This window comes from Zophobas morio, unplaced genomic scaffold (assembly GCF_036711695.1).
Source record: "Zophobas morio isolate AGI-343-1 ecotype UQ-CSIRO unplaced genomic scaffold, CSIRO_AGI_Zmor_V1 ptg000006l, whole genome shotgun sequence".
NCBI classification, from domain to species: Eukaryota; Metazoa; Arthropoda; class Insecta; order Coleoptera; family Tenebrionidae; genus Zophobas; species Zophobas morio.
Window position 1 is genome coordinate 4,571,722 of NW_026972111.1, and position 25,814 is coordinate 4,597,535.

A 25,814-nucleotide genomic window follows, 5' to 3' on the forward strand; every position below is an offset into this window, starting at 1 on the left:
ATTTTGATACTGAATTTGGTATACACCATCGAAACTTCATAGAATTTGGTTCTTTTTGAATGAACCCTTCTGAATTGAAACTCCTGATAAACTGTTCGCAAAGCCCAAAAACTTCAGCCTTCTTTTCAAACTGAACCCTTACAGACTCTCGTTTTGAATTTTCGAATGGTGTAAATTTTCATGAAAACTTCCCCATTTTTACGATTTTGATACTGAATTTGGTATAGACCATCGGAACTTCATAGAATTTGGTTCTTTTTGAATGAACCCTAATAAACTGAAACTCCTGATAAACTGTTCGGAAAGCCCAAAAACTTCAGCCTTCTTTTCAAACTGAACCCTTACAGACTCTCGTTTTGAATTTTCGAATGGTGTAATTTTCATGAAAACTTCCCCATTTTTACGATTTTAATACTGAATTTGGTATACACCATCGAAACTTCATAGAATTTGGTTCTTTTTGAATGAACCCTTCTGAACTAAAACTCCTGATAAACTGTTCGCAAAGCCCAAAAATTTCAGCCTTCTTTTCAAACTCAACCCTTACAGACTCTCGTTTTGAATTTTCGAATGGTGTAACTTTTCATGAAAACTTCCCCATTTTTACGATTTTGATACTGAATTTGGTATACACCATCGATACTTCATAGAATTTGGTTCTTTTTGAATGAACCCTATTGAATTGAAACTCCTGATAAACTGTTCGCAAAGATAAAAAAGTTCACCCTTCTTTTCAAACTGAACCCTTACAGACTCTCGTTTTGAATTTTCGAATGGTGTAAATTTTCATGAAAACTTCCCCATTTTTACGATTTTGATACTGAATTTGGTATACACCATCGATACTTCATAGAATTTGGTTCTTTTTGAATGAACCCTAATGAATTGAAACTCCTGATCAACTGTTCGCAAAGCCCAAAAATTTCAGCCTTCTTTTCAAACTGAACCCTTACAGACTCTCGTTTTGAATTTTCGAATGGTGTAAATTTTCATGAAAACTTCCCCATTTTTACGATTTTGATACTGAATTTGGTATACACCATCGATACTTCATAGAATTTGGTTCTTTTTGAATGGACCCTATTGAATTGAAACTCCTGATAAACTGTTCGCAAAGCCCAAAAATTTCAGCCTTCTTTTCAAACTGAACCCTTACAGACTTTCGTTTTGAATTTTCGAATGGTGTAAATTTTCATGAAAACTTCCCCATTTTTACGATTTTGATACTGAATTTGGTATACACCATCGAAGCTTCATAGAATTTGGTTCTTTTTCAATGAACCCTAATAAATTGAAACTCCTGATAAAGTTTTAGCAAAGCCCAATCTTATAGTGAAGTCCAAAAATTTCAGCCTTCTTTTCAAATTGAACCCTCATAGAATCTCGTTTTGAATTTTCGAATGGTATAAAATTTCATGAGAACTTCCCCTTTTTTACGATCTGATCTTGATGTTCCTTCTTCTTTTGGTCATTCGTTTAATTTTTCATGTGTTTTTTATAAGGATGTATTTTGTCTTTCCCAAATATTGTTGTCAGTTGTTTGTTATAATTTAAGGTGTAATTATGACAAGTTTAACTAGTTTGAGCAGTTTCTAGAAAAACTTTGATAGTGAACTTGGTGTACACTATCAAAACTTCCTAGAATTTGGTTCTTTTTGAATGAACCTGAATTAACCCTCCTGAAAACTCTCTATAAACTCTTCACTTAGACCGATCTAATCTTACTTTGAAGTCCCAAAATTGCAATCGTATTTATAAATGGAACCATTCTAGAATGGTATAGAATTTCATGAAAACTTCCCCCTTTTTATTAGTTGATCTTTTATGCAAACATCAGGACAACATTTTTTTCACAGCAAAGTTTTCTAGAACCACTTTGAAGATATAAGTGTTTCTATTCTTCTGTTTGAAGTCGTCTTTGATAGAATACTTTCTAAACCTTCTAAGTAAACATCAATCAAAATTTTTTTCGTCTTCCTTTTTTTTTGGCTTTAATCTTTCATTTTTTTCTCTTGATGATATGATCTAGAGGAATATTGTTGGTTCCAAATATTGAAATGTTGTCAATTGTTTGTTGTCATTTACACTGTAGTCACGAAAAGTTTAAGTTTTTTGAGTAACTTCTAAAATTATGTCAGTTTTCTTTTAAATTGAATCCTTCTAGAATCTCGCTTTCAACTTTCGAATGGAATAGAATTTCTAACTGATCTTTTCTGCAAACATCAAAACAAAGTTGTTTTAGAATGAAATTTTCTAGAATCATACGAGAATATTAATATTTCTTTCTTGAACTATAGCCCAAATATGCAGTGTTTCTATTCTTCTGTTTTCTGTGGTCTCTGATAGAATACTTTCTAAACCTTCCTTCTTCTTTTGTCGTTAGTGTTATGGTATGTACCAGTTTTATTCTTTTGGTCATTAGTTTCTTTCATGTTGTTTTCATAACTATTTACAGTGTAATCATGACAAGTTTAACTCGTTTGTGCAGCTTCTAACAAAATATTGATAGTGAACTTGGTGTACGCTATCGAAACTAGAATTTGGTACTTTTGAATAAACGATATAGTACCAAAATCCAGAGTTCCTCACTATTATCGTTCAAATTTCCCCCTGTTCTAGATTTTATGTATCAGAGCAAGGCAATATTCTAAAATTTTCTCTAAATTTTGTTAATTGTGTCTTTCATGAAGCCTAATCTGATAGAAATCTCTCTGGAACGCAAATTAACAAACTTCTCTTTTCAATCTTGAGTAGTACTCGCAACTTGTCTCTTTTCTTTTTACCAAATAATTCGCTAAACCACTCGGAGTTTCCTTTGTTATTCCAATCACGCATATTCCCGTTCCAGAACACTCCCGACATTTACCTTGATTCTTAACCTCATTTTTATGGATTTCTTTTTTTATTTCATTTTACAATTTTATGAATAATAAGTATATACAAAAAAAAAATACTCGAAAACTTAACACATACAAGTAACGTGATAGGTAAACCCCGTAACTACGTATCTAATAAACACAGGATGTCCATGACAAGTAGATGATTGCCTGACTTTTTTCCCTTATGATTCACGATAATAATTTCACATTTTTCATTTCTTGTCATTAAAGTAATTAATCTTTCCTTGCTTGTAACCACCAGTATAACTTCTTTCCACCTATAACAATATAATTAATTTTAATAATACATTATTCACAACACTTTGCATACCAAGTCAGACCATTCATGTTTAAGCTCAGGATAATTCCACTGAGTGTTGTTTTCTGATACGTGTTTTTATTAGATACGCAGGTGTGATTGATTGATTTATAGTGCCTTCACTTTCTTGTTTACGTTCTGCGCTTGACAATGGTGTTTAATTTTTGTGTTCTCAGTGTTTCAATTTTCCGCCACCTTATGGTACTTAATAAATGTGTGTTAATTTACCTTTCATGACATAACCTCCAAACCGATACAATTGATTTCTCAATTGAATCCTTGTTTATAAATAACTTGTTTACTTTCACTAGCTGTGTAATTATAAACTCGTTAATAAACAGTGACTGTTGGAATAATTTGCTTGTGCCTTGTTTGCAAAAAACTGGGTTTATATTATGATTACGACTGTGTCTAAAGTACCACATCGTCGATGCCCCTTTAGTCACTTCCACAGCAACTAGCTATAGGTACATTACGTGGGTTCAGCACCCATTTAACTCCTACTAAAAGCCCGTCCAATTAACGCAGATCAAGTTTGAACAGTTGGTTTTCGCTTTTTTGTTCAATAACTGCAATAAATGAATCAGCTGTCTTTTGAAGGTTACATTTCTTAATTCTTGCCTCGACGAGTTCTTACCTTGTAGACATAAAAGAGCACTTTGCGCCTACACATCTGACAACTGTGATCAATTCTGAGAAAACAAGAGTGGAACCGTTAATCATAAAATTTCTACCAACCAATGTAAATAAGCTGCATCAATTAAGGAGAAAATTTGCTTTAATAATAATATAAATGCTAATGGTGAACCGAAGGTCAAGAAAAGTTGCGTGGAAAGTGAAAAGTGTCACTACTGTTAACCTTGTGGGAACAAGCACCAGATGCAAATTGAGGGAAAACATGAAAAAAGCTTCTGTTTAAAGTAAATAAATACATAGTAACCGATATAATGTTTATTTTCAAATTTGCATATGTTTGCATTAATGGACTTTCATTTAGCGTCGACGAGAGAGCCTCGATTTTAGTAAAAAAGCGTTTAAGTTTTACCACATTATTCGAATATTAGTTAAGATTTTTAATAGCAATAAAATATTTGTCTAATTTGTTGCTTTAGAAAGCAATGTGAAAAATTTGAATGGCAGGTATAGAGTAAAATTTATTACTCCGCATAAAATTTGACTCGCAGTGTAACCTTTTGCCTAATGGATATTAAAAGCGTAGATAATTAAGCATTCACGGGTTGTTAAATTCTGTACATGTCTAATTAAAAATTTACGACGGTACAACTTAATTGAAAGCGATTTTCGTAGTTGTAATTGGGTGGCCGATAATGTGCGCTGTTATAATGCTTCGGAGGAGGTATTCGGGAAGGACTGAAAGCGATATTGGGTGGGAAAGTTATTTATAAGTAAAATTTTTAGAACAAATTAAAGTCAGCCTTGTTCTACACACCTTGTTTTGTAAAGGTAAGCTAAAAATAGCACTGCAGCATTAATTGGAAATGCACATTTACCTCATTTAAATTATGCTACCGCTGAATGTTTTTCGTTTTTAAAAATGTTAATAGATTCCAAATGTTAACCTGTTGGTGGCCCATTTATAGAACGTTACCTTTTTTTTTTTAGAGGAAATTTCTACATTTTTGCTTTTGTTACCTATTATTAATAAACCAGAGTGTACACATCGTTCGCTATTGTTAGATATTAATTGAATAGGTTATTAAATCTTGGACTCAACAATATGATCTAAAAAGACAATTATTTCATTGTCTAAATCTTTTTTAATTTGCAAATGGTACCGTTCTATTTATACGTCTTTCCATACTAAACGAAAAGAGTACCCGGCCTGAAAATTTGCTCGTAGGACTAAGACGCTTCGAGGGATCGAATATCGCAAACCCCAATGGGAAATCTTCAATTATTCGGAAGTCGTACCGTTCTATATATTCATTTCTCCGTTTAAACAGATCGAATATCCGGTGCTCTAAACCCCAACGCAAGGTCTTCAACCACCATGGAGTTATGTTCCTTTGAATTTGATCAAAAACCAGTTTTAATTCGAAACGGTGCCATTCCATACTAAACCCACTGAGTTTCCTGTCTGAAAGTGTGCTCATAAAACTAGGAAACTGCGAGTAATCGAATGCGACTTTCTGAACCATTCCAGAGTTATCTTCCTTTAAACTTGAAAAAAATCGTTTTTTAATTCAAAAATGGTACCACCGTAAACGGATTGAGTATCCAGTCTGAAAATCTGGTCGTAAATCTAGAAAGCTTCGAGGAATCGAGTACACCAAACTGCAATGGCAAGTCTTGATCCCTTCTGGAGTTATGTCCCTTTAAATTAAAAAACATACATATTCGAAATAACACCGTCCTATGTATTTGTTTCTCCATACTGAATGAATGGAGTGTTTTTACTGAAAATTTGCTCGTAGGACTAGGAAGGTTCTAGGAATCCACTACTCCATACCACAGTCCGAAATTTTGAATAGATTTGGAGTTACGTTCTTTTAAATTTGAAACAAGAATCTTTTTTAATTGGGAAATGGTACCGTCTCATATGCGTCTCCCCACCTAAACGGAAAAGGTGCGAGGAATCGAAAAATCCAAACCGCAATGCGAATTTATGAACCGTTCTGGAGTTGTCAACTTAAATTTGAAAAAAAAGATCCTTAATTTGAAATTGGTACTGTCGTATATATTTGTCTCTTCATGCTACACACATAGCGTACCCGATCTGAAAATTTGCTGGTATGACTAGAATAGTACAAGAAAGTGAATGTTCCAAACCCTAATCCAAAGTCATCAACAAAGAAACGGTTTTAATTTGAAATGGTACCACCCTATAAATTCGTCTTTCCATATTAAACCGATTGAGTTTCCGGTCTGAAAATTTGCTCGTAGGGCTAAGAAGCTACGAGGAATCGAATACTTCGAAGCGCAATGAGACTTCCTGAGCTGTTCTGGAGTTATCTCCTTTTAAACTTGAAAAAAAGCGTTTTTCAGTTCAGAAATGGGACCGTCCCATGAATGCGTCTCTCCGTCCTAAGCGGATTGAGTATCCATTCGTCTCTCCATTTTGAACGAATCGAGTTTTTTTGCTGAAAATTTGCTGTAGGACTAGGAAGTTTCGAGGAATCCACTACTCCATACCACAGTCCGAAATCTTGAATCCTTTCGGAGTTATGTTCGTTTAAATTTGAAAGAACAATCTTGGAAATAATTTCGGAGTCAATATGTGATCGTTTTGCGGGTTGAGAGTGCCATTTTCGTAAGTGACATCTTCAGGAACAGGGTTGAGAAATTAGGAATAAAGCAAAAGTAACTCAGTATGTCAACCATACCAGAGGCGCAACCCTACTCCTGAAGATGCCACTTACGAAAATGTGCGAAACGTTGAGCTCAAAAACTGTATTAACACAGTTCCAACCCGGAAAACGATCATATATAAGAAGAATATTTTTTATTTGGAAAGTGGTACCGTTGCATATATGCGTCTCCCCCGCCTAAACAGATCGAGTATCCGATTTCAAAATTCGTTCATAAGTATAGAAAGGTGTGACGTATCGGATACTCCAAACCGCAATGTCAATTTAGGAACTGTTCTGGAGTTGCGTATTTAAATAAAAAAAAAGAAAAGATCTTTAATTTGGAAATGATACTGCTGTATATATTCGTCTCTTTAATCTTCACTCATCGGGTATCAGATCTGAAAATTTGCTGCTAGGACTAGAATACCAGAAGAAATTCAATGTTCCAAACCCCAATGCAAAGTCATCAACCGTTATCGAGTTTGTCCCTTTGAATTTGAAAAAAAAAATGGTTTTAATTCGAAGTGGTACCATCCTATGTATTCGTCTCTCCGTAGTAAACGGATTGAGTACCTGGTATGAAAAATATACTCGCAGGGACAGAAAAGTAAGAGAAATCGAATTCTTCAGCTGTTCTTGAATTACATCTCATTAAATAAAAAAAAAACTGTTTTTCGACGGGCATGGTACTGTTCCATAAATGCGTCTCTCCACCCTAAACAGATTGAGTACCCGGTTTCAAAATTCGTTCGTAAATCTAGAAAGCATCGAGGAATCGAACACCCAAAACTACAGTGGCAAAAGTCTTGATGCCTTCTGGAGTTATACCCCTTAAATTGAAAAATATATATATTCAATCAAGCTTCAAGTACAATAATAGATAAAAATTAATAATTTTAACATATTTAAAAGTGTCGGAAATCAATAACAACTAACTACGATATTGTGAACTTAACACCGACCTGTGTATTCGTCTTTCCATGCTGGATGAGTGGAGTATTTTTTCTGAAAATTTGCCCGTAGGTGCAGAAATCTTCACGGAACTGAATGTCGTATTATTATTTTTTTTAATTCAGAAATAGTACCGTCTTATATATTTGTCTGTCCATACTACACGGATTGAGTACCCGGTCTGAAAATTTACTCGTAGGGATAGAAAGCTGCGAGAAATCGAATACTTCAAACCGCAATCCGAATTTTTGAACCATTCTGGAGCTGTCACTTTCAATTTAAAAGAATATATAATAATTTGGAAATAACACGGTCCTATGTACTATCAATTTTATCTTAGCAGGTGCTAGGCCCGCCCACCCGCCCCCTATTTTCCCAAAGGATATGTCATTTGCCAAAATCCGTCTTATCTTACCAAGTACTAGCCCCGCCCACCCGCCCACTATTTTCTCAAAGGATGGGTTATTTGCCAAAACCAGTCTCATCTTAGGAAATACTAGGCCCGCCCCCCGCCCCCTACTTTCTCAAAGGATATGTTATTTTCCGAAACCAGTCTCATCTTAGCAAATAATAGGCCCGCCCACCCGCCCCCTACTTTCTCAAAGGATATGTTATTTTCCGAAACCAGTCTCATCTTAGCAAATACTAGGCCCGCCCACCCGCTCCCTATTTTCCCAAAGGATATGTCATTTGCCAAAATCCGTCTTATCTTACCAAGTACTAGCCCCGCCCACCCGCCCACTATTTTCTCAAAGGATGGGTTATTTCCCAAAACCAGTCTCATCTTAGCAAATACTAGGCCCGCCCACCCGCCCACTATTTTCTCAAAGGATATGTTATTTGCCAAAACCAGTCTCATCTTAGCAAATACTAGGCCCGGCCACCCGCCCCCTATTTTCCTAAAGGATATGTCATTTGCCAAAATCCGTCTTATCTTACCAAGTACTAGCCCCGCCCACCCGCCCACTATTTTCTCAAAGCATATGTTACTTGCCAAAACCAGTCTCATCTTAGCAAATACTAGGCCCGCCCACCCGCCCTGTATTTTCTCATAGGTTGTCATTTACTAAAACCAGTCTTATCTTAACAAGTACTAGCCCTACCCACCCGCCCTCTATTTTGTCAGAGAGTATGTCATTTGCCAAAATCAGTCTTACCTTTACAAGTACTAGCCCCGCCCACCCGCCCTCTATTTTTCGGAGAGTGTCATTTGCCAAAATCAGTCTTACGTTTGCAAGTACTACCCCCGCCCACCCGCCCTTTATTTTCGTAGTGGGTATGTCATTTGCCAAAATCAGTTTTATCTTACCAATCACTAGCTCCGCCCATCCGCTGTCTATTTCCCTAGAAGATAATAAGTGTTTTTTGCAAGTATTAGGCCCGCCCACCCGCCTTTTATTTTCGTAGACAGTATGTCATTTGCCAAAATCAGTTTGATATTAACAAATATTAGCCCCGCCCACCCGCCCTTTATTTTCGTAAAGGATATGTCATTTGCATCTCCACACTAAGCGGATTGAGTACCCGGTCTGAAAATGTACTTGTTAGGAAAGCTGCGAGGAATCGAATACTTCAAACCTATGTGAGAATTTTTGAACCGTTGTGGAGTTATTATAGAATTAAAAAAAAAAATTCAATTCGAAATTCACATTTTTGCGTCTCTCCATCCTAAACGGATTGAGTATCCGATCTCAAAATTCGGTCGTAAATGTTGAAAGCTTCGAGTAATCGAATCTTAAAATACCACATTGCGAATTCTTGAACTGTTCCAGAGCTATGTCCCTTTCAATTTAAAAAAATATATAATACATAATTCGGAAATGACAGCGTTCTATATACTATCAGTTTTATCCCCTCACCCGCTCCCTATTTCCCAAAGGATGTCATTTGCCAAAATCAGTCCTATCTTACCAAGTCCTAGCCGCGCCCACCCGCCCCATTTTTTCTCAGAGGATATGTCATTTGCCAAAACCAGTCTCATCTTAGCAAATACTAGGCCCGCCCACCCGCCCCCTATTTTCCCAAAGGATATGTCATTTGCCAAAATCCATCTTATCTTACCAAGTACTAACCCCGCCGACCCGCCCCCTATTTTCTCAGAAGATATGTTATTTGCCAAAACCAGTCTCATCTTAGCGAATACTAGGCCCGCCCAACCGCCGCCCTCTATTTTCTTAGAGGTTGTCATTTACCAAAACCAGTTTTATCTTAACAAGTACTATCCCCGCCCACCCGCCTTTTATTTTCATAGTTGGTATGTCGCTTGCTAAAATCAGTGTTATTTTTGCAAGTATTAGCCCCGCCCACCCACCCTTTATTTTCGTAGAGGGTATATCATTTGCCAAAATGAGTTTTATATTAACAAGTACTAGCCCCGCCCACCCGCCCTCTATTTTTCGGAGAGTGTCATTTGCCAAAATCAGTCTTACGTTTGCAAGTACTACCCCCGCCCACCCGCCCTTTATTTTCGTAGTGGGTATGTCATTTGCCAAAATCAATGTTATTTTTGCAAGTATTAGGCCCGCCCATTCGTCTTTTATTTTCGTAGAGAGTATGTCATTTGCCAAAAACAGTTTTATATGAACAAATATTAGCCCCGCCCACCCGCCCTTTATTTTCGTAGAGGGTATGTCATTTGCCAAAAACAGTCTTATCTTAGCAAGTACTAGCCCCACCCGCCGCCCCTTATTTTCGTAGAGGATATGTAATTTGCCACTCCACACTAATCAGATTGAGTACTCGGTGTGAAAATGTACTTGTTAGGATAGAAAGCTACATAGGAACCGAATACTTCAAACAGCAATGAGAATATTTGAACCGTTCTGGAATTATCTCCCTTTAAATAGAAAAAGAAAACTTTCAATTCGGAAATAGTACCATTACATATTTGCGTCTCACCATTCTAAACAGATTGAGTATTCGGTCTGAAAATTTGCTCGTAAGTCTAGAAAAGTGTGAGGAATCGGATATTCCCAACCGCAATGCGAATTTATAAACCGTTCTGGAGTTGTCTATTTAGATTTGAAAAAAATGCGATGTAAGTTCTTGAATTGTTCTGGAGTTATATCTCTTTAAATTTGAAAAAAAAGAAACTGTTTTTCAGTTCGGAAATGGTACTGTTCAATAAATGCGTGTCCCCACCCTAAACAAATTGAGCATCCGGTTTCAAAGTTCGCTCATAAATCTAGAAACCTTCAAGGAATCGAATACTTCAAATCGCATTGGCAAGTCTTGATGCCTTCTGGAGTTATGCCCCGTTAAATTGAAAAATATATATATTCGGAAATAACACCGTCCTATGTATTCATCTCTCCACACTAAACGAGTGGAGTCTTTCTTCTGAAAATTTGCTAGTGGGTGCAAAAAGCTTCACGGAAATGAATAGTCCAAACCGCATTGCGAATTTTTGACTCGTTTGGGAGTTGTGTCGCTTTAAATTTGATTTTTTTTTTAGTTCGGAAATAGTACCGTCTTATCTATTCGTCTCTCCATACTAAACGGATTGAGTACCCGGTCTGAATGCGAATTTTTGAACCGTTGTGGAGCTATGTCCTTTTCAATTAAAAAAATAGGAGTATATAATAATTCGGAAAAGACACCGTCCTATATACTATCAGTTTTATCTTAGCAAGCCCGCCCACCCGCCCTCTATTTTCCCAAAGGATATGTCATTTGCCAAAATCAGTCTTATCTTAGTAAACAGTAGCCCCGCCCACCCACCCCTATTTTATTAGAGAATATGTCATCTGCCAAAATAAAAATCTTATCTTAGCAAGTACTAGCCCCGCCCACCCGCCCTCTATTTTCTCAGAGAGTATGTCATTTGCCAAAAACAGTCTTATCTTAGCAAGTACTAGTCCCGCCCACCCGCCCTTTATTTTCGTAGAGCATATGTCATTTGCCTCTCCACACTAAGCGAATTGAGTACCCGGTTTGAAAATGTACTCGTTAGGATAGAAAGCTGCGAGGAATCGAATACTTCAAACCGCAATGACAATTTTTGAACCGTTCTGGAGTTATCTCCCTTTAAATAGAAAAAGAAAACTTTCAATTCGGAAATAGTACCATTACATATTTGCGTCTCTCCATCCTAAACGGATTGACTATGCGTTCTCAAAATTCGGGCCTAAATGTTGAAAGCTTCGAGTATTCGAATGCTAAAATACTACATTGCGAATTCTTGAACCGTTCTACAGCTATGTCCCTTTCAATTTAAAAAAATATATAATACATAATTCGGAAATGACATGTTATTTGCCAAAATCAGTCCTATCTTACCAAGTACTAGCCCCGCCCACCCGCCCTCTATTTTCTCAGAGGTTATCATTTACCAAAACCAGTCTTATCTTAGCATGTTAGTACTTGCTAAGATAATAAGAACTAAAGGGCTACTTTTGCAAGTACTACTTATTTTCGTATAGGATATATCATTTGCCTCTCCACACTAAGCGGATTGAGTACCCGGTCTGAAAATGTACTTGTTAGGAAAGCTGCGAGGAATCGAATACTTCAAACCGCAATGCGAATTTTTGAGCCGTTCTGGATTTATCTCCCTTTAAATAGAAAAAAAAACTTTCAACTCGGAAATAGTACCATTACATATTTGCGTTTAACCATTCTAAACGGATTGAGTATTCGGTCTGAAAATTTGCTTGTAGGAATAGAAAATTGCGAGGATTCGAAAACTCGAAACCGCAATGCGAATTTTTGAACTTTTTTTGGAAATATTTGAAAAAAAAAATGTTTTGGAAATTGGGGAATGGTACCGTTTGCCCAAACTAAGGAATTTCAATATCCAATCTGAAAATTTACTCATAGGACTAGAAAGAAAAATTCTGCCTGCTTTTTTTCCCATATACATATCTAACTTTCAACTTTTTTTTGTTAAAAGTTAAAACCCATGGTATTGGTAATGACTATTTTATGTAACCCTACTATCCTCGATTTCAAAATTCTGAACTACCGGCTACCGAGTGCCTATTAATATTTACCATTTTTTTGTCAGGTTGGCAGCATATATAAAAATTTTTCGTGGCATAGTTAATGAAGAATTGAAATTTTGGGCAACTGCCACCTTGTTATTGGTTTTTAGGCGCGCTTATGTCAAAATGACGACTGTGAACTGACATGCTAACATTGCTGCCAATAATTCAGAATTGCCAATCGAAAAATTTCAATTTACATATAACATTTTACATCTGGTAGTCTGACCTTATGTTTTTCTATATTTTCTATTAATGCTTCTTTTGTGTCCTAAACAGCATCGTATAAAGCTCAAAAAAGTTAGGTTATGATCAAGATGTGTGACACAAGTAGCCATCAATCATCATCACAACGAGGCGGCAAATGTTACAAAATTTCAAAGCCAACTTGTACGATATTTTATAATTACCTTGTGTATATTTATTTCGGATTTATTGATGTTTATCTGATTATTATCAGTATTATTAAGTAATATCAGTAATATGATCTGTAGATTGTTGGTATCCTTCATTTACTTGAACATCTTATTGCTCCCGAATTTGATAACAGTGTATATAGATAGCATTTGAAAAGAATGAGTAATACAGATACGATAAATGCATACTGACACCATTTACAGATCAGTTAAAAATTTCACTAATGAACTGAGTAATTTAAATGGATGGAAACAACAGATAGTAGGTACACTTATAAAGATTCTTAACTGTGTATTTTATTAGTTGCTTGGAATTCTTATGGTTGGTGGTAATTGTGCGCTGTACTACACGAAGATTTGTGTAAATTTTATCCACTGATAAAATCCGAACGAAGTAGTATTTTGTGTATATTATAGCATACAGTTAACTGACCACCGCAGAAGAGCGTTTATGTTGAATTTGTACAATTTTTTGTCAAGCCGCTCTCGTCTCTCCTCCGTGGGTTCGGATTATAATAAACAACCATTTGAATGTCATATCGAGCTCGATAAAATCAAACCACTCGATGTTACGTCCGATAAATCAACACCATAAATAATTCATGCGTTGTAGCACATCTCCCCAAGTTTCTCCTCTAAATCTCGTGCGCTTTTCAATTTTTTCCTAACCTCCAATATGGCGAAGAAAGCATCGTGACGGCCGCAAAGGCTTAGAAACCCACGAACGCGAGGTCATAGGTCGATTGCACTTCGACGAAAATCAATTTTACTTTCTTCCCGTGAACTTTCCAAGGGTGCGCCTCATTAATTCGAAACGTGCACTACCGGACGTTGTTATTCCCGTAGTGTCTTAACAATTGCGACACGTACTAATCAACAGCGATTATTTCTTGTAACGGTACGCCGGCCGATTCGGTGTGGGATGGTGCGTTACTCCTCGATTTTATACACACAACAAGGAACTACCGCTAGATCTAGTTGCCTAACGAGATCCACCTTTCCGCTCAATTAGTCGCGGAATCAGTGACCGGAATCTAACCGATGTTTTGTTCCAGAGGGCTGCGTCGAAGTATCCCGCGAAAACAAGTTCCTCAGCACCCTCACCCCCGGCAAGGTCCTCGGCGAGCTCGCCATCCTCTACAACTGTCAAAGAACGGCCACCATCAAGGCCGCTACTGATTGTAAGCTATGGGCCATCGAACGCCAATGCTTCCAGACGATTATGATGAGGACCGGCCTCATCCGCCAGGCCGAATACACCGACTTCCTCAAGAGTGTCCCGATTTTCAAAAACCTCCCCGAGGACACGCTTATCAAGATCTCCGATGTGCTGGAAGAGACGTTCTACGCCAACGGGGACTACATCATCCGGCAGGGTGCCCGGGGTGACACTTTCTTCATCATCAGCAAAGGCACGGTGAAGGTAACGAAGAAGGTGCCGGATAACAACGAGGAGAAGTATATTAGGACCTTGGGGAAAGGGGACTTCTTTGGCGAGAAGGCGCTCCAAGGGGACGATTTGAGGACGGCCAACATCATCGTGGATAATCCAGAAGGAGTCTACTGTTTGGTGATCGATCGGGAGACGTTCAATCAACTCATTTCGAATCTGGATGAGATCAGGACGAAGTACAAGGATGAGAGTGTGGATAGGAGAAGGTGAGTTGTGTGGGAGGTGCGACTCGGGTTTAATAGATTTGGTTTGCATGCTAAGAGGATTGTGGGTAAGTTTTGGGAATGTGGTGGCATTGTTTAAGTATATTATAGTTGGACAACCTATACGGACAATCACTTTTCCATGTAGAAAAGAATGAATATATATTTTACATCTCACTCGCTTCACAATGAAGTGGCGCTACCTTACGAAAGGGGGTAAAAATAGTCCGTAAGCACGTGATGTCGATAAGGTAGTAAACGGACGTATTAATCAGTACGTTGTACGAGGAGCAGTCACAAAATAAGCAAACGTACATGTTGAAGACTTTACTGTAATATATGTATATGTAGTGCATACCTGTTTCAAGGTTAAGGTAACAAAAATTTAATATTATCGCGGTATACCTATTATCCATGAACTGCATGGCTAACAAATATGCGTCCCTTCGTCCACTTTAAAGGTATACGAAATTAAACGACTACTACTTTAATTAATAAGTAACAAGTCATCTAATTTGCCTCCAGAATAACTATGGGTTATCATCAAACTATGAACACCAAATTAATTCAATATGAACATCTTCTTACGTATTTTTTTTATTAACAGTAGTCAAATCATTAAATACATATTATTTTTGAAACTAAAATGCATTTTATCCTAAGATTGTATCACAAAATATTCATCACCATTTAAATATATACGATTTAGACATCAAGAAATAAATTTAAAATTGCAAAAATTATATCTAGTAGACTTAAAACAGCCTTAAATGTGCCTTGTATGTACGTGCTTATCAGTATGTAGGCATTTTAACGCACAGCAATAATCGTTCTTGATGAGTAATGACTGATGCCTACTGTAACACAGTAAATTCTCGAAATCGAAAATTTAAAACACTGAAAAATTCAAATATGGGAAAATTGTAAAATCGAGAAATCGAAACATAAAAAAATCAAAAAAATAAAAATTGTAAAATCTAAAATTGAACAATCTGTTAATTCAAAAATCGAAACATCGAAAAATTGTAAAATCGAAAAATAAAAAAAAATTGGACAATCGAAAATTTAAAAATTCCGAAAATTGAAAAATTGAAATATAGAAGAACTGAAAACTCAAAAAATCGAAAAAAATTAATAATTTCAAAAATTGAAAAGTTAAAATTGAGAAATCGAAAAACTGAAAAATCACAAAACTGAACGAAATATCAAAAAATTAGGAAATTAAAAAAATGAGAAACAGAAAAGTCAAAAAAGCAGAGTCTAAAAATCGCAAATTTAAAAAAATCGAAAAATTGAAAAATCAAAAAACTGAATAATCGAAAAATTGAAGAGGTGAAGAACTGAAAAATCGAAACTTTAGGAAGTGGAGAAAAGGGAATATAAAAAAATAAATTAATTGAGAAATCCGAAAACTAAAAATTCAGAAACGTCAAAATTTGAAAAATAAAAAAATATGTATTGAAGAACTGAAAAATCGAAAAATCTAAAATTTAAAACATTGAAAAGTTAAAATATCCTAAAACTGAAAAAGGAGAAATCCAAACATCAAAAAAATAAAAAAAAAATAAAAATCTAAAATTCAAAAATCGAAAAACTGAAAAAATCAATTAATCGAGAAGTCGAGAATTTAAAAAATTGGAAAATTGAAAAATCGGATAAATCAAACATCGAAACATCGAAAAATCGAGAAACCGAAAAGCAAAAAATCGAAACATTGTAAAATTCAAAAATTGAGACATCGAGAAATCGAAAAATCAAAAGACAAAAAAATCGAGGAGTCGAAAAATCGAGAAGTCGAAAAATCAAAAAATTGAGAAACCGAAATAGGCCAAAATCGAAAAATCGAAAACTTAAATATGGAAAAATTGATAAAGCGAGAGATTGAATAATCAAAACATCGAAACATCCGAATCTCAATGAAAACCGAAAAATCTAGAAATTTAAAAATTAAAATATGAAAAAGTTGAAAAATTGAGAAATTGAAATAAAAAACAAAAAACGGAAAGTCCAAAAATAAAAAAATTGAAAAATCTAGAAGTCGAAAAATGAAAGAATCGAAGTATTGAAAAATATCAAAACTGAAAGAAATATCCAAAAACTGAAAAATCACAAAACTGAACGAAATATCAAAAAATTAGGAAATTAAAAAAATGAGGAACAGAAAAGTCAAAAAAGCAGAGTCTAAAAATCGCAAATTTAAAAAATCGAAAAATTGAAAAATCAAAAAACTGAATAATCGAAAAATTGAAGAGGTGAAAAACTGAAAAATCGAAACTTTAGGAAGTGGAGAAAAGGGAATATAAAAAAATAAATTAATTGAGAAATCCGAAAACTAAAAATTCAGAAACGTCAAAATTTGAAAAATAAAAAAATATTGAAGAACTGAAAAATCGAAAAATCTAAAATTTAAAACATTGAAAAGTTAAAATATCCTAAAACTGAAAAATTGGTCTAAAGAGTTTATACAGTACTGCCCTCGCTGTCGGAAACTTGACGACTGCATGCCTATTGTGTTTTTTTTCTCATTACATTTTTGTAGTGGGAATTTAAAAAAAAATTGCGATGACATCATCAACATTTTTGCAAGGACACGTATATCAGTTGGGATAGATGTAGTGTAATACTAAGAATAAAATTATTATATTCTCAAATTTTCGGGAAAATGAATTGGGTCGTTTGAATATTGATTTGTAATAATCAATAAAATAACGAAACAATTTACTCACGTATACCTACGTATCAGAGGCAACTGAAAATCGTGTATGTATAAACATTGTTAATTTAAGATGACAGGCGTAACAGCATACGTGAGAGCCAAACACAGAAACTGTAAACAAAACGACCGTCGGTTTTATTGCTTCGACTTCCGCTTATTATATAAAACATTGGGTTTTATTTTAATTCTTGACGGTGAAATTCACAATTGGTTGATTATAAACATGTCTATTTCACATTCGCGGAATCAAGTGAACGCATAAAACAAATGCAGGTCTGTAATGTTAAAGTCGATGTAAATAAGCGTGCTACCCTTATGTTTCAACCGAGTTTTTCCTTTAACAAATTTTGTGTCTACCAAATTGGGTTGGTTGGGGTGTAATACTAATAATAAGTCTTGCCTTTAATTTAATCAATAAAATAAATTGACTTCATTAATTCTTTTGAACCACCTCTTAAGAAAATCTAAAAAATATGAATGGAATGATAAATCACAAGTACAAACTCATCATATTTTTTGCATTTTAGATAGGATTTATTCAGCAAAATTTAAGGGTGACGTCATCAATTTTTTTAGGAGGGATGAACAGATACATTTTGAACAAAAGTTTACCATGCTTATAATAACTTTAAAATATTCCCAAGATTTCAAAGCATTCGGTTTTGTAATTCCTGATTAAATCGATAAAATAAATTCACGCCTTCATTAATTTTTTTGAGTCACCCTGCATATGCAAATCCAAAAATATGAATGGAATGATAAATCACAAGTACAGACTCATCATATTTTGTACATTTTAGATACGATTTATTCGGAAAACTTTTGAGCTGACGTCATCAGTTTTTTGTAGAAGATAACCAAATATATTTTGACTAAAAATTTATTATGCTCTTTATAACCTTAAAACATCTGCAAGATTTCAAAGCATTCGGTTTTGTAGTTCCTGATTAAATCAATAAAATAAATTTACGCATTCATTAATTTTTTTGAGTCACTCTGTATATGCAAATCCAAAAAATATGAATGGAGTGATAAATGACAAGTACAGGCTCATCATATTTTGTACATTTTAGATATGATTTATTCGGCAAACTTTCGAGCTGACGTCATCAAGTTTTTGGAGGGGATAAGCAAATATATTTTGACTAAACATTTATTATGCTCTTTATGACCTTAAAACATCTGCAAGATTTCAGAGCATTCGGTTTTGTAGTTCCTGATTAAATCAATAAAATATATTTACGCATTCATTAATTTTTTTGAGTCACCCTGTATATGCAAATCCAAAAAATATGAATGGAGTGATAGATCACAAGTACAGACTCATCATATTTTGTACATTTTAGATATGATTTATTCCACAAACTTTTGAGCTGACGTCATCAAGTTTTTGGAGGGGATAAGCAAATATTTTTTGACTAAAGATTTATGATGCTCTTTATAGCCTTAAAACATCTGCAACATTTCAAAGCATTCTGGTTAGCAGATTAAAAATTAAATTTCAAAATGTTGTTTTATAATTTTGATTTTTTTTCCAAAAATCTGGACGTTTCGGGTGAAAAGTCGATTCAGAGTTGTAAACTACATGTGTAGGACTATGTTATTTTATACAATTGAAAACCCATTTACTATGTACAATTTTGAAGTGACGTCATCGCTTTAGTGGTGGGGATGATTCGACAAATTTTGGTTAGCGTTTTACCATCTACATGATATTCTTAATATAAGTACAAAATTGCACAACAATCGGTCGAGTACTTTCGGAGATTATCTGTCTAATAAAAATCCGGGACAACAGACGGACAGACGGACAGACGGACAGACGGACGGACAGACGGACAGACGGACGGACAGACGGACAGACGGACGGACAGACGGACAGACAGACGGAAATGGGAGACCTATTTCTTCGTCTTCTAGGGGTCATGAAAGATCGAGAAAACGTAAAAGTAGAGAGTCGGCCGACGGACTCGATTACAATACTTCCTTTGCTTACGCTCGGGAAGTAAAAAGGAGAAATCCAAACATCAAAAAAATAAAAAAAAAATAAAAATCTAAAATTCAAAAATCGAAAAACTGAAAAATCAATGAATCGAGAAGTCGAGAATTTAAAAAATTGGAAAATTGAAAAATCGGATAAATCAAACATCGAAACATCGAAAAATCTAGAAACCGAAAAGCAAAAAATCGAAAAACCAACAAATCGAAAAATCGAAACATTGTAAAATTCAAAAATTGAGACATCGAGAAATCGAAAAATCAAAAGACAAAAAAATCGAGGAGTCGAAAAATCAAAAAATTGAGAAACCGAAATAGGCCAAAATCGAAAAATCGAAAACTTAAATATGGAAAAATTGATAAAGCGAGAGATTGAATAATCAAAACATCGAAATACCGAATCTCAATGAATTGAGATCTCAAAAAATTTAAACATTCGGAAATTTAAAAAATTAAAATATAGAACTGGAAACTCGAGAAACCGAAAAATCTAGAAATTTAAAAATTAAAATATGAAAAAGTTGAAAAATTGAGAAATTGAAATAAAAAACAAAAAACGGAAAGTCCAAAAATAAAAAATAGAAAAATCTAGAAGTCGAAAAATGAAAGAATCGAAGTATTGAAAAATATCAAAACTGAAAGAAATATCCAAAAATTGAGACATCGACAAACCAATAAAGCGAAGTCGAAAAATCGAAGAATTGAAGAACTGAAAAATCGAAACTTTGAGAAGTGGGAAAATCAAAAATAGATTAATTGAGAAATCAGAAAACTGAAAATTTAACGCAAAAATTTGAAAAATTGAAAAATTTAAATAATGAAGAACTGAAAAGTCAAAAAATCGAGAAATCGAAAAAACTAAAATTTAAAACAATGAATAATTAAAATATCGCAAAATTGAAGAAACGAGAAATCCAATTCAATTTGAAAAATTGGAAAATCCAGAAATTGAAAAGCTCAAGAAAAAAATCGAAAAACCGAGAAATCCAAAAATCGAAACATCGAAAAATTCAAAAACTGAGACTTCGAGAAATCGAAAAATCGGAGGATCGAGAAATTGAGGAGTCGGAACCGAAAAGGAAAGTTAAAAATTGAAAAATTGAGAAATTAAAAAATTGAATAATCGAAAAATTTTAAAAAAGAAAAACTGGAAAATCAAAAATTAAAATTCAAAAAATCGAAAAATTAAAAAATTGAAATATAGAAGAACTGAAAACTCGAGATATCGAAAAACCTAGAATTTTAAAAAATGAAATATTGAAACATCGAAAAGTTTAAAAATTGAGAAATCGAAGCATTAAACAGTCGCAGAATTGAAAATCCAAAAAGGAAAAAAGCGAAAAATCAAAAATCCATCAATTCAAAAATCGAAAAGTCGAATAATTGAAATATTGAAAAATCTCATAACTGAAAGAAATATTCAAAAAATTGAGAAATTAAAAAATTGGAAAATTGAGAAATCGAAAATCTAAAAAAGCAAAATTGAAAAATCGTAATCTTAAAAAATCGAAAAATTGAAGAATTGAAGATGTGAAAAATCGAAACTTTAGGAAATCCAGAAATGGACAAATAAAAAAAATACTTTAGAAATCGGCCAACTGAAAATTTAGAAACGTGAAAATTTGAAAAATTGAAAAATCGAAATATTTAAAAACCGTAAAATTGAAGAGGACAAAAATTGAGAAATCGTATCATTGAAACATCGAAAGATTGAGAAATCGAAAAATAAAAAAAATCGAGAAATAGAAAATTTAAAGAATGGAGGAATCGGAAAAGCCCAAAATTGAAATATTGAAAAATTGAGACATTTAAAGTTGAAAAATCGAGAAATCGACAAGCCGAAAAATCCCAATAGCGTATTTAGGTATAAATCACAAGATCAGGACTATTCTACTTTTTAAAATTTAAATAACATTATAAATTGGAAAATGTTGATTTTTTTTTCCAAAAATCTTGACGTCTAAGGTGAAAACTCGACACGGATTCATAAACCGTAAACGGGGCGAAACTACAATTTTACTATTGTAAAATTTGGAGATTGCGTCATTTCATTGTTCGTGACAAATTTTGGAAAGTGTAATTTGATAATACAATTTGAAATGTAAATTTTGTCATTTGGGAACATTATGTATTAAATCGTTAAGATGTTTAAGAACTTTGTTCAACTTATTCGCTGTAAAGTCCAATGGTCGAAAGTTCTTCGTAGTGGATGTGTATCAGATCAACTCTAACGAATATCGGTTTATATATAAATCGCTTAAAGCCGATATTGGCCTGAGTGTGCTTTGGTCTGTAGATCAAACAAGTTCCCAGGCGACGAAAAATTGCATGTGGAGGGAGACTTCGGATTACAAATCGGGCCAAGAAAGTAATAAATTTATATCGGTCTAATTTCATTAAAATGATAATTATAAAATTATCATAATCACTATTGATATTAATTAACAGAAAATAGCGCGCAAGTTATCAGTTGATTTCGTTAATAAATTCATAGAAATCTATATGGGATTTTTTTCATGCCTTAGAAAATTAAAAAGTAAAAAATACAATAACAAAAATTTTAAAATACGGTTTACGAAAAATTAGTTGACCTGCGCAAAGAAGAAAATTTTGGAAACGCTGACAAATATGACATCTTAAAAAAAAAAACACTTGAAGAAGTGCTTTCGGCGTAATATTTTTGATGCTCGCGTGAACAAAATACTCTATGTCAGTGTGCCGTGCGCAAAGAGTTAACTGTGCAGATCTAGCCGAAAATCCGAAAACCAAATCGCTGTGTCAGGGCCAGCATAACGGAAGTAATAAATCATCCCATCGGTTGAAGAAGGTTAGGTCGGTGCACTGATGTCGGTGTTATATCCCGAGAGGGACCCAATACACCCAATAAAATCGAACAGACAAAATAAAGCTTCAAACATGATTATTTTTATACTAAAATTCTGAAGTTTATAAACTGCACATTTTATTTATTTATTTATTTATTTATTTTATCTTGTTTTCGAACTAAAATAAACATTTCAAACAATGTCTGTAACTTATTTTAATGTAAATTATATTCATGTGGTTAACAAAATCAGATGTAATATTAGTGTGATTTTGACCGTATTCTAGATTTTATTACAGCAGAACGGCGTATCCTTTTTAAATTTTAGAAGTTACGAAAACTAGTTCAAGAAACAATTAGTTATCTCGTATTTTTAGAACAAAATCTACCAAAATATCCGATAACAGCATTTGTTTTTCATAGAAACAAACAGTCTTCAAAGCAGCCTTTAACAACTCGATATTACAAACATGCCTCTTAAGTTCTTAATGCGTTTTTTTCTCTCTTGTAATTATTTGTAATGTTAACGCCGAAAGTTTATGTCATTCTGTTATTTACTTAGAACATATATTTTCATTTTGTGTTAATATTTTTGTAACACCACGAATCTAAATTTTACTTAAAATCTTGTTTTACTTTAATCTTGTAAAACTAAACAATTATACCAGTTTAAAAACCCTTGGAAAGTTTCTGTCAGTCTTCAGATATAGTCAAATAAAAATAGGCGTCAAATTCATTTAAATTCAATTCTTTCGTATCACGTTACAACGCGTTGTTTCATATTTTTTATGTCAAGTATATTTTCATATTTTGTATATATATGTTTATACACATTACTGTTTACGGAACAATGTTAATTATGGATTTATGGATAACTCCTCGTATAAGAGCAGAGTGAAGGGTGTTTGCCTTTGCTAATGTTTGATGGCGCCATCTGATTTAGAGTAAAATAAACCTAATACGTTGGCTCACTGTAGTGAAAATGCGCGTTGATGAAAAATTTGTATTAGGTTGTCCAACTATAATATACTTAAACAATGGTGGTGGGTTTGGAATGGGTTTGGGCGTTGGGTACAAAGGATGGTACCTGTTAACAATTAAGCAAATATGAAATCTTGATTAAACTTAATCTGAAGAGAAAGGAGGAAACGTTGCTTTTACATTTGTTACATCAAGTGATGTTTTAAAGACATTTGCATGTGAAATAAAACCACTATTGCCTACTTTTTTAATCGGTTTAATCAACTTTGCAATGTTTAAACTTGGAACAGTAAGTGCGAATTTCGTAATAAGTTTATTGTATATGTTTTTTACAGTTGTATCTAATTGTTAATTGCATACAACGTAGGTTGTTCTCACCGGGTCTGAACGACAATACAGAAAAGTCGAAATCTTGCCGATAATCAACGGCGCAAACAAATTAAGTGCTTGGAATAATAGCTTTCTTGAAGACCATTATCGAGTTCCTATTGTCCATGATTCATAAACATCTCTCTGTGAATAAAAAAACTAATTATCGACTGATGGTAGAACCGCGGGGTGCAAAACAAACGCTTAGAGTTAACGAAGTAATTATTTGTGACCATAGTACGATAATAATAGAAATGTTAAAGACAACAAACGTCCAAATATCGAATTTTTTGTACCACTATTACTACCCAGCGTTCAAACCGCCGCCATTTTGTCCCCTTTTAACCACGTCGGCCATTTTCAGAATGAACGAAGAGTTCGAACGCGTGGAGCTATCAGATCTAAAAAAACTGACAACCTTAGGTGTTGGAGGCTTTGGTCGCGTCGAACTCGTCCAAATTCAAGGCGATTCCAACCGCTCCTTCGCCCTCAAACAAATGAAGAAAGCCCAAATTGTGGAGACTCGCCAGCAGCAACACATCATGTCCGAGAAAGAAATCATGGGTGAGGCCAACTGCGACTTCATTGTGAAGTTGTTCAAGACCTTCAAGGACCGGAAATACTTGTACATGCTCATGGAAAGTTGCTTGGGGGGAGAATTGTGGACCGTCTTGCGGGACAAAGGGCACTTCGATGATGCTACCACCAGGTTCTACACAGCTTGTGTGGTGGAAGCCTTTGATTATCTGCATTCAAGGAACATCATCTACAGGTAACAACAAAATTGGGTGTAGAAACCCTTGACACTTCGAACTTTTGCAGGGACTTGAAGCCGGAGAACCTCCTCTTGGACAATCAAGGTTACGTGAAATTAGTGGACTTCGGCTTCGCTAAGAAACTGCACAGCGGCCGCAAAACTTGGACTTTCTGCGGAACCCCCGAATATGTAGCCCCTGAGGTCATTCTAAACAAAGGGCACGACATCAGCGCCGACTATTGGTCCCTGGGCGTGTTGATGTTCGAGCTCCTCACTGGTACTCCGCCATTCACTGGAGCCGACCCTATGAAAACCTACAATATCATCCTAAAGGGAATCGACGCCATTGATTTTCCGCGGAACATTACAAGAAACGCCATGGCCCTAATCAAAAAACTATGTAGAGACAATCCCGCCGAGCGCCTTGGCTACCAGAAGGGAGGAATTAGTGAAATTCAGAAACACAAGTAAGTATAACCACAATCCAGAAAATCACGAAGTTAAAAAAAATATACTATTTTCTCATAGGTGGTTTGACGGGTTCAACTGGGAAGGTCTAGTGAACAGGACCCTGAGCCCGCCCATCCTGCCGCAGGTCAAGCACGTGACCGACACCAGCAACTTCGACGAGTACCCTCCGGACGCGGACGGGCTTCCTCCCGATGACGTCACGGGCTGGGACGCCGACTTCTAGCGTTAATTTAACTTTAGGTTTTTTCTAATTGAACTGCGTGTTCGCTGCAATGACAAAGTGCCAAGGTTGCAATGATCCGATTTACATGGTAACATGACAATAATTTTGGTTTTATTGTTATTGACTGATGGTGGATGGCCGCAAATGGATAGCACCCAAGTGCCATTTTAATTCGTTTTAAAACAATTTGTTGTAATTATATTTTTTTAAATTTACAATCAGTGTTGTGACTGTTCATATTTTAACAGAAAGTTACCCAATACTATATGTGTATATTTAAATAATTGTAAATGTAAAGCAATACGTATGATGTAAAGTTTTTTTATTGTATAAGTTGTGAATATAAGATTGAAAGTGAATGGCGTTTTTTTGCGGTTTGAATTCGAGACCTGAATAATCGAGTGAGTGTACTCTAGTTTTTTTAGCCCTATTAACAATACACTCATTTACGGAAAATGTAAATTATGAACATTCTTTAATTGACGTTCTCTCGATGATATATGCAATCAAATATACACAAAAATTGAAAAAAATTTTATGTATTTGAATACAAAATTGTAGAAAAAAAGCCCCAAACAGGTAATGTAAAATTTTGCCGCTAAGAAAGTTGTTAAAATACAAAAAGAACAAATTTATTTAGGCTGAACGTTTAAAAAACCGAAAAATTGTAACACTGAAACATCAAAAAACAAAATAATTAAAAATCGAGAAACTGAAAAAATAACAAAAAGAAACAATTTTGAAACATGAAACTTTAAAAATGAAGAAAATGAGGAATGAAACAAATGGATAATTGAAAAATCGAAAAATTGTAGTATAGAAGCCTGAAAACCCCGATTGATTAGAAATAAAGCGAAAAATTGAAAAAACGAAAAACAAAAACTTTTATAAATTCAATCAAAAATACAAAAAAAAAAAATTCAAAATCCAAAAATTTTTAAATGAAAACAGGAAAACTAAA

At 34.4% G+C, this 25,814-nt stretch overlaps 1 protein-coding gene across 5 annotated transcripts in view; it reads left to right on the forward strand.

The window, feature by feature from the left end:
* LOC135123375 (cGMP-dependent protein kinase, isozyme 2 forms cD4/T1/T3A/T3B-like) overlaps positions 1–25,212 on the forward strand; it is a 368,990-nt gene extending 343,778 nt beyond the window's left edge. For all 5 annotated transcript variants that reach the window (XM_064047976.1, XM_064047974.1, XM_064047975.1 and 2 more), the window contains exons 4-7: positions 13,914–14,517; positions 23,767–24,174; positions 24,225–24,626; positions 24,688–25,212. In XM_064047976.1, the coding sequence (XP_063904046.1) occupies positions 13,914–14,517; positions 23,767–24,174; positions 24,225–24,626; positions 24,688–24,853 (1,580 nt within the window). In that variant the 3' untranslated portion in view covers positions 24,854–25,212. The remainder of the gene's footprint in view (positions 1–13,913; positions 14,518–23,766; positions 24,175–24,224; positions 24,627–24,687) is intronic.
* Positions 25,213–25,814: the final 602 nt, after the last annotated feature.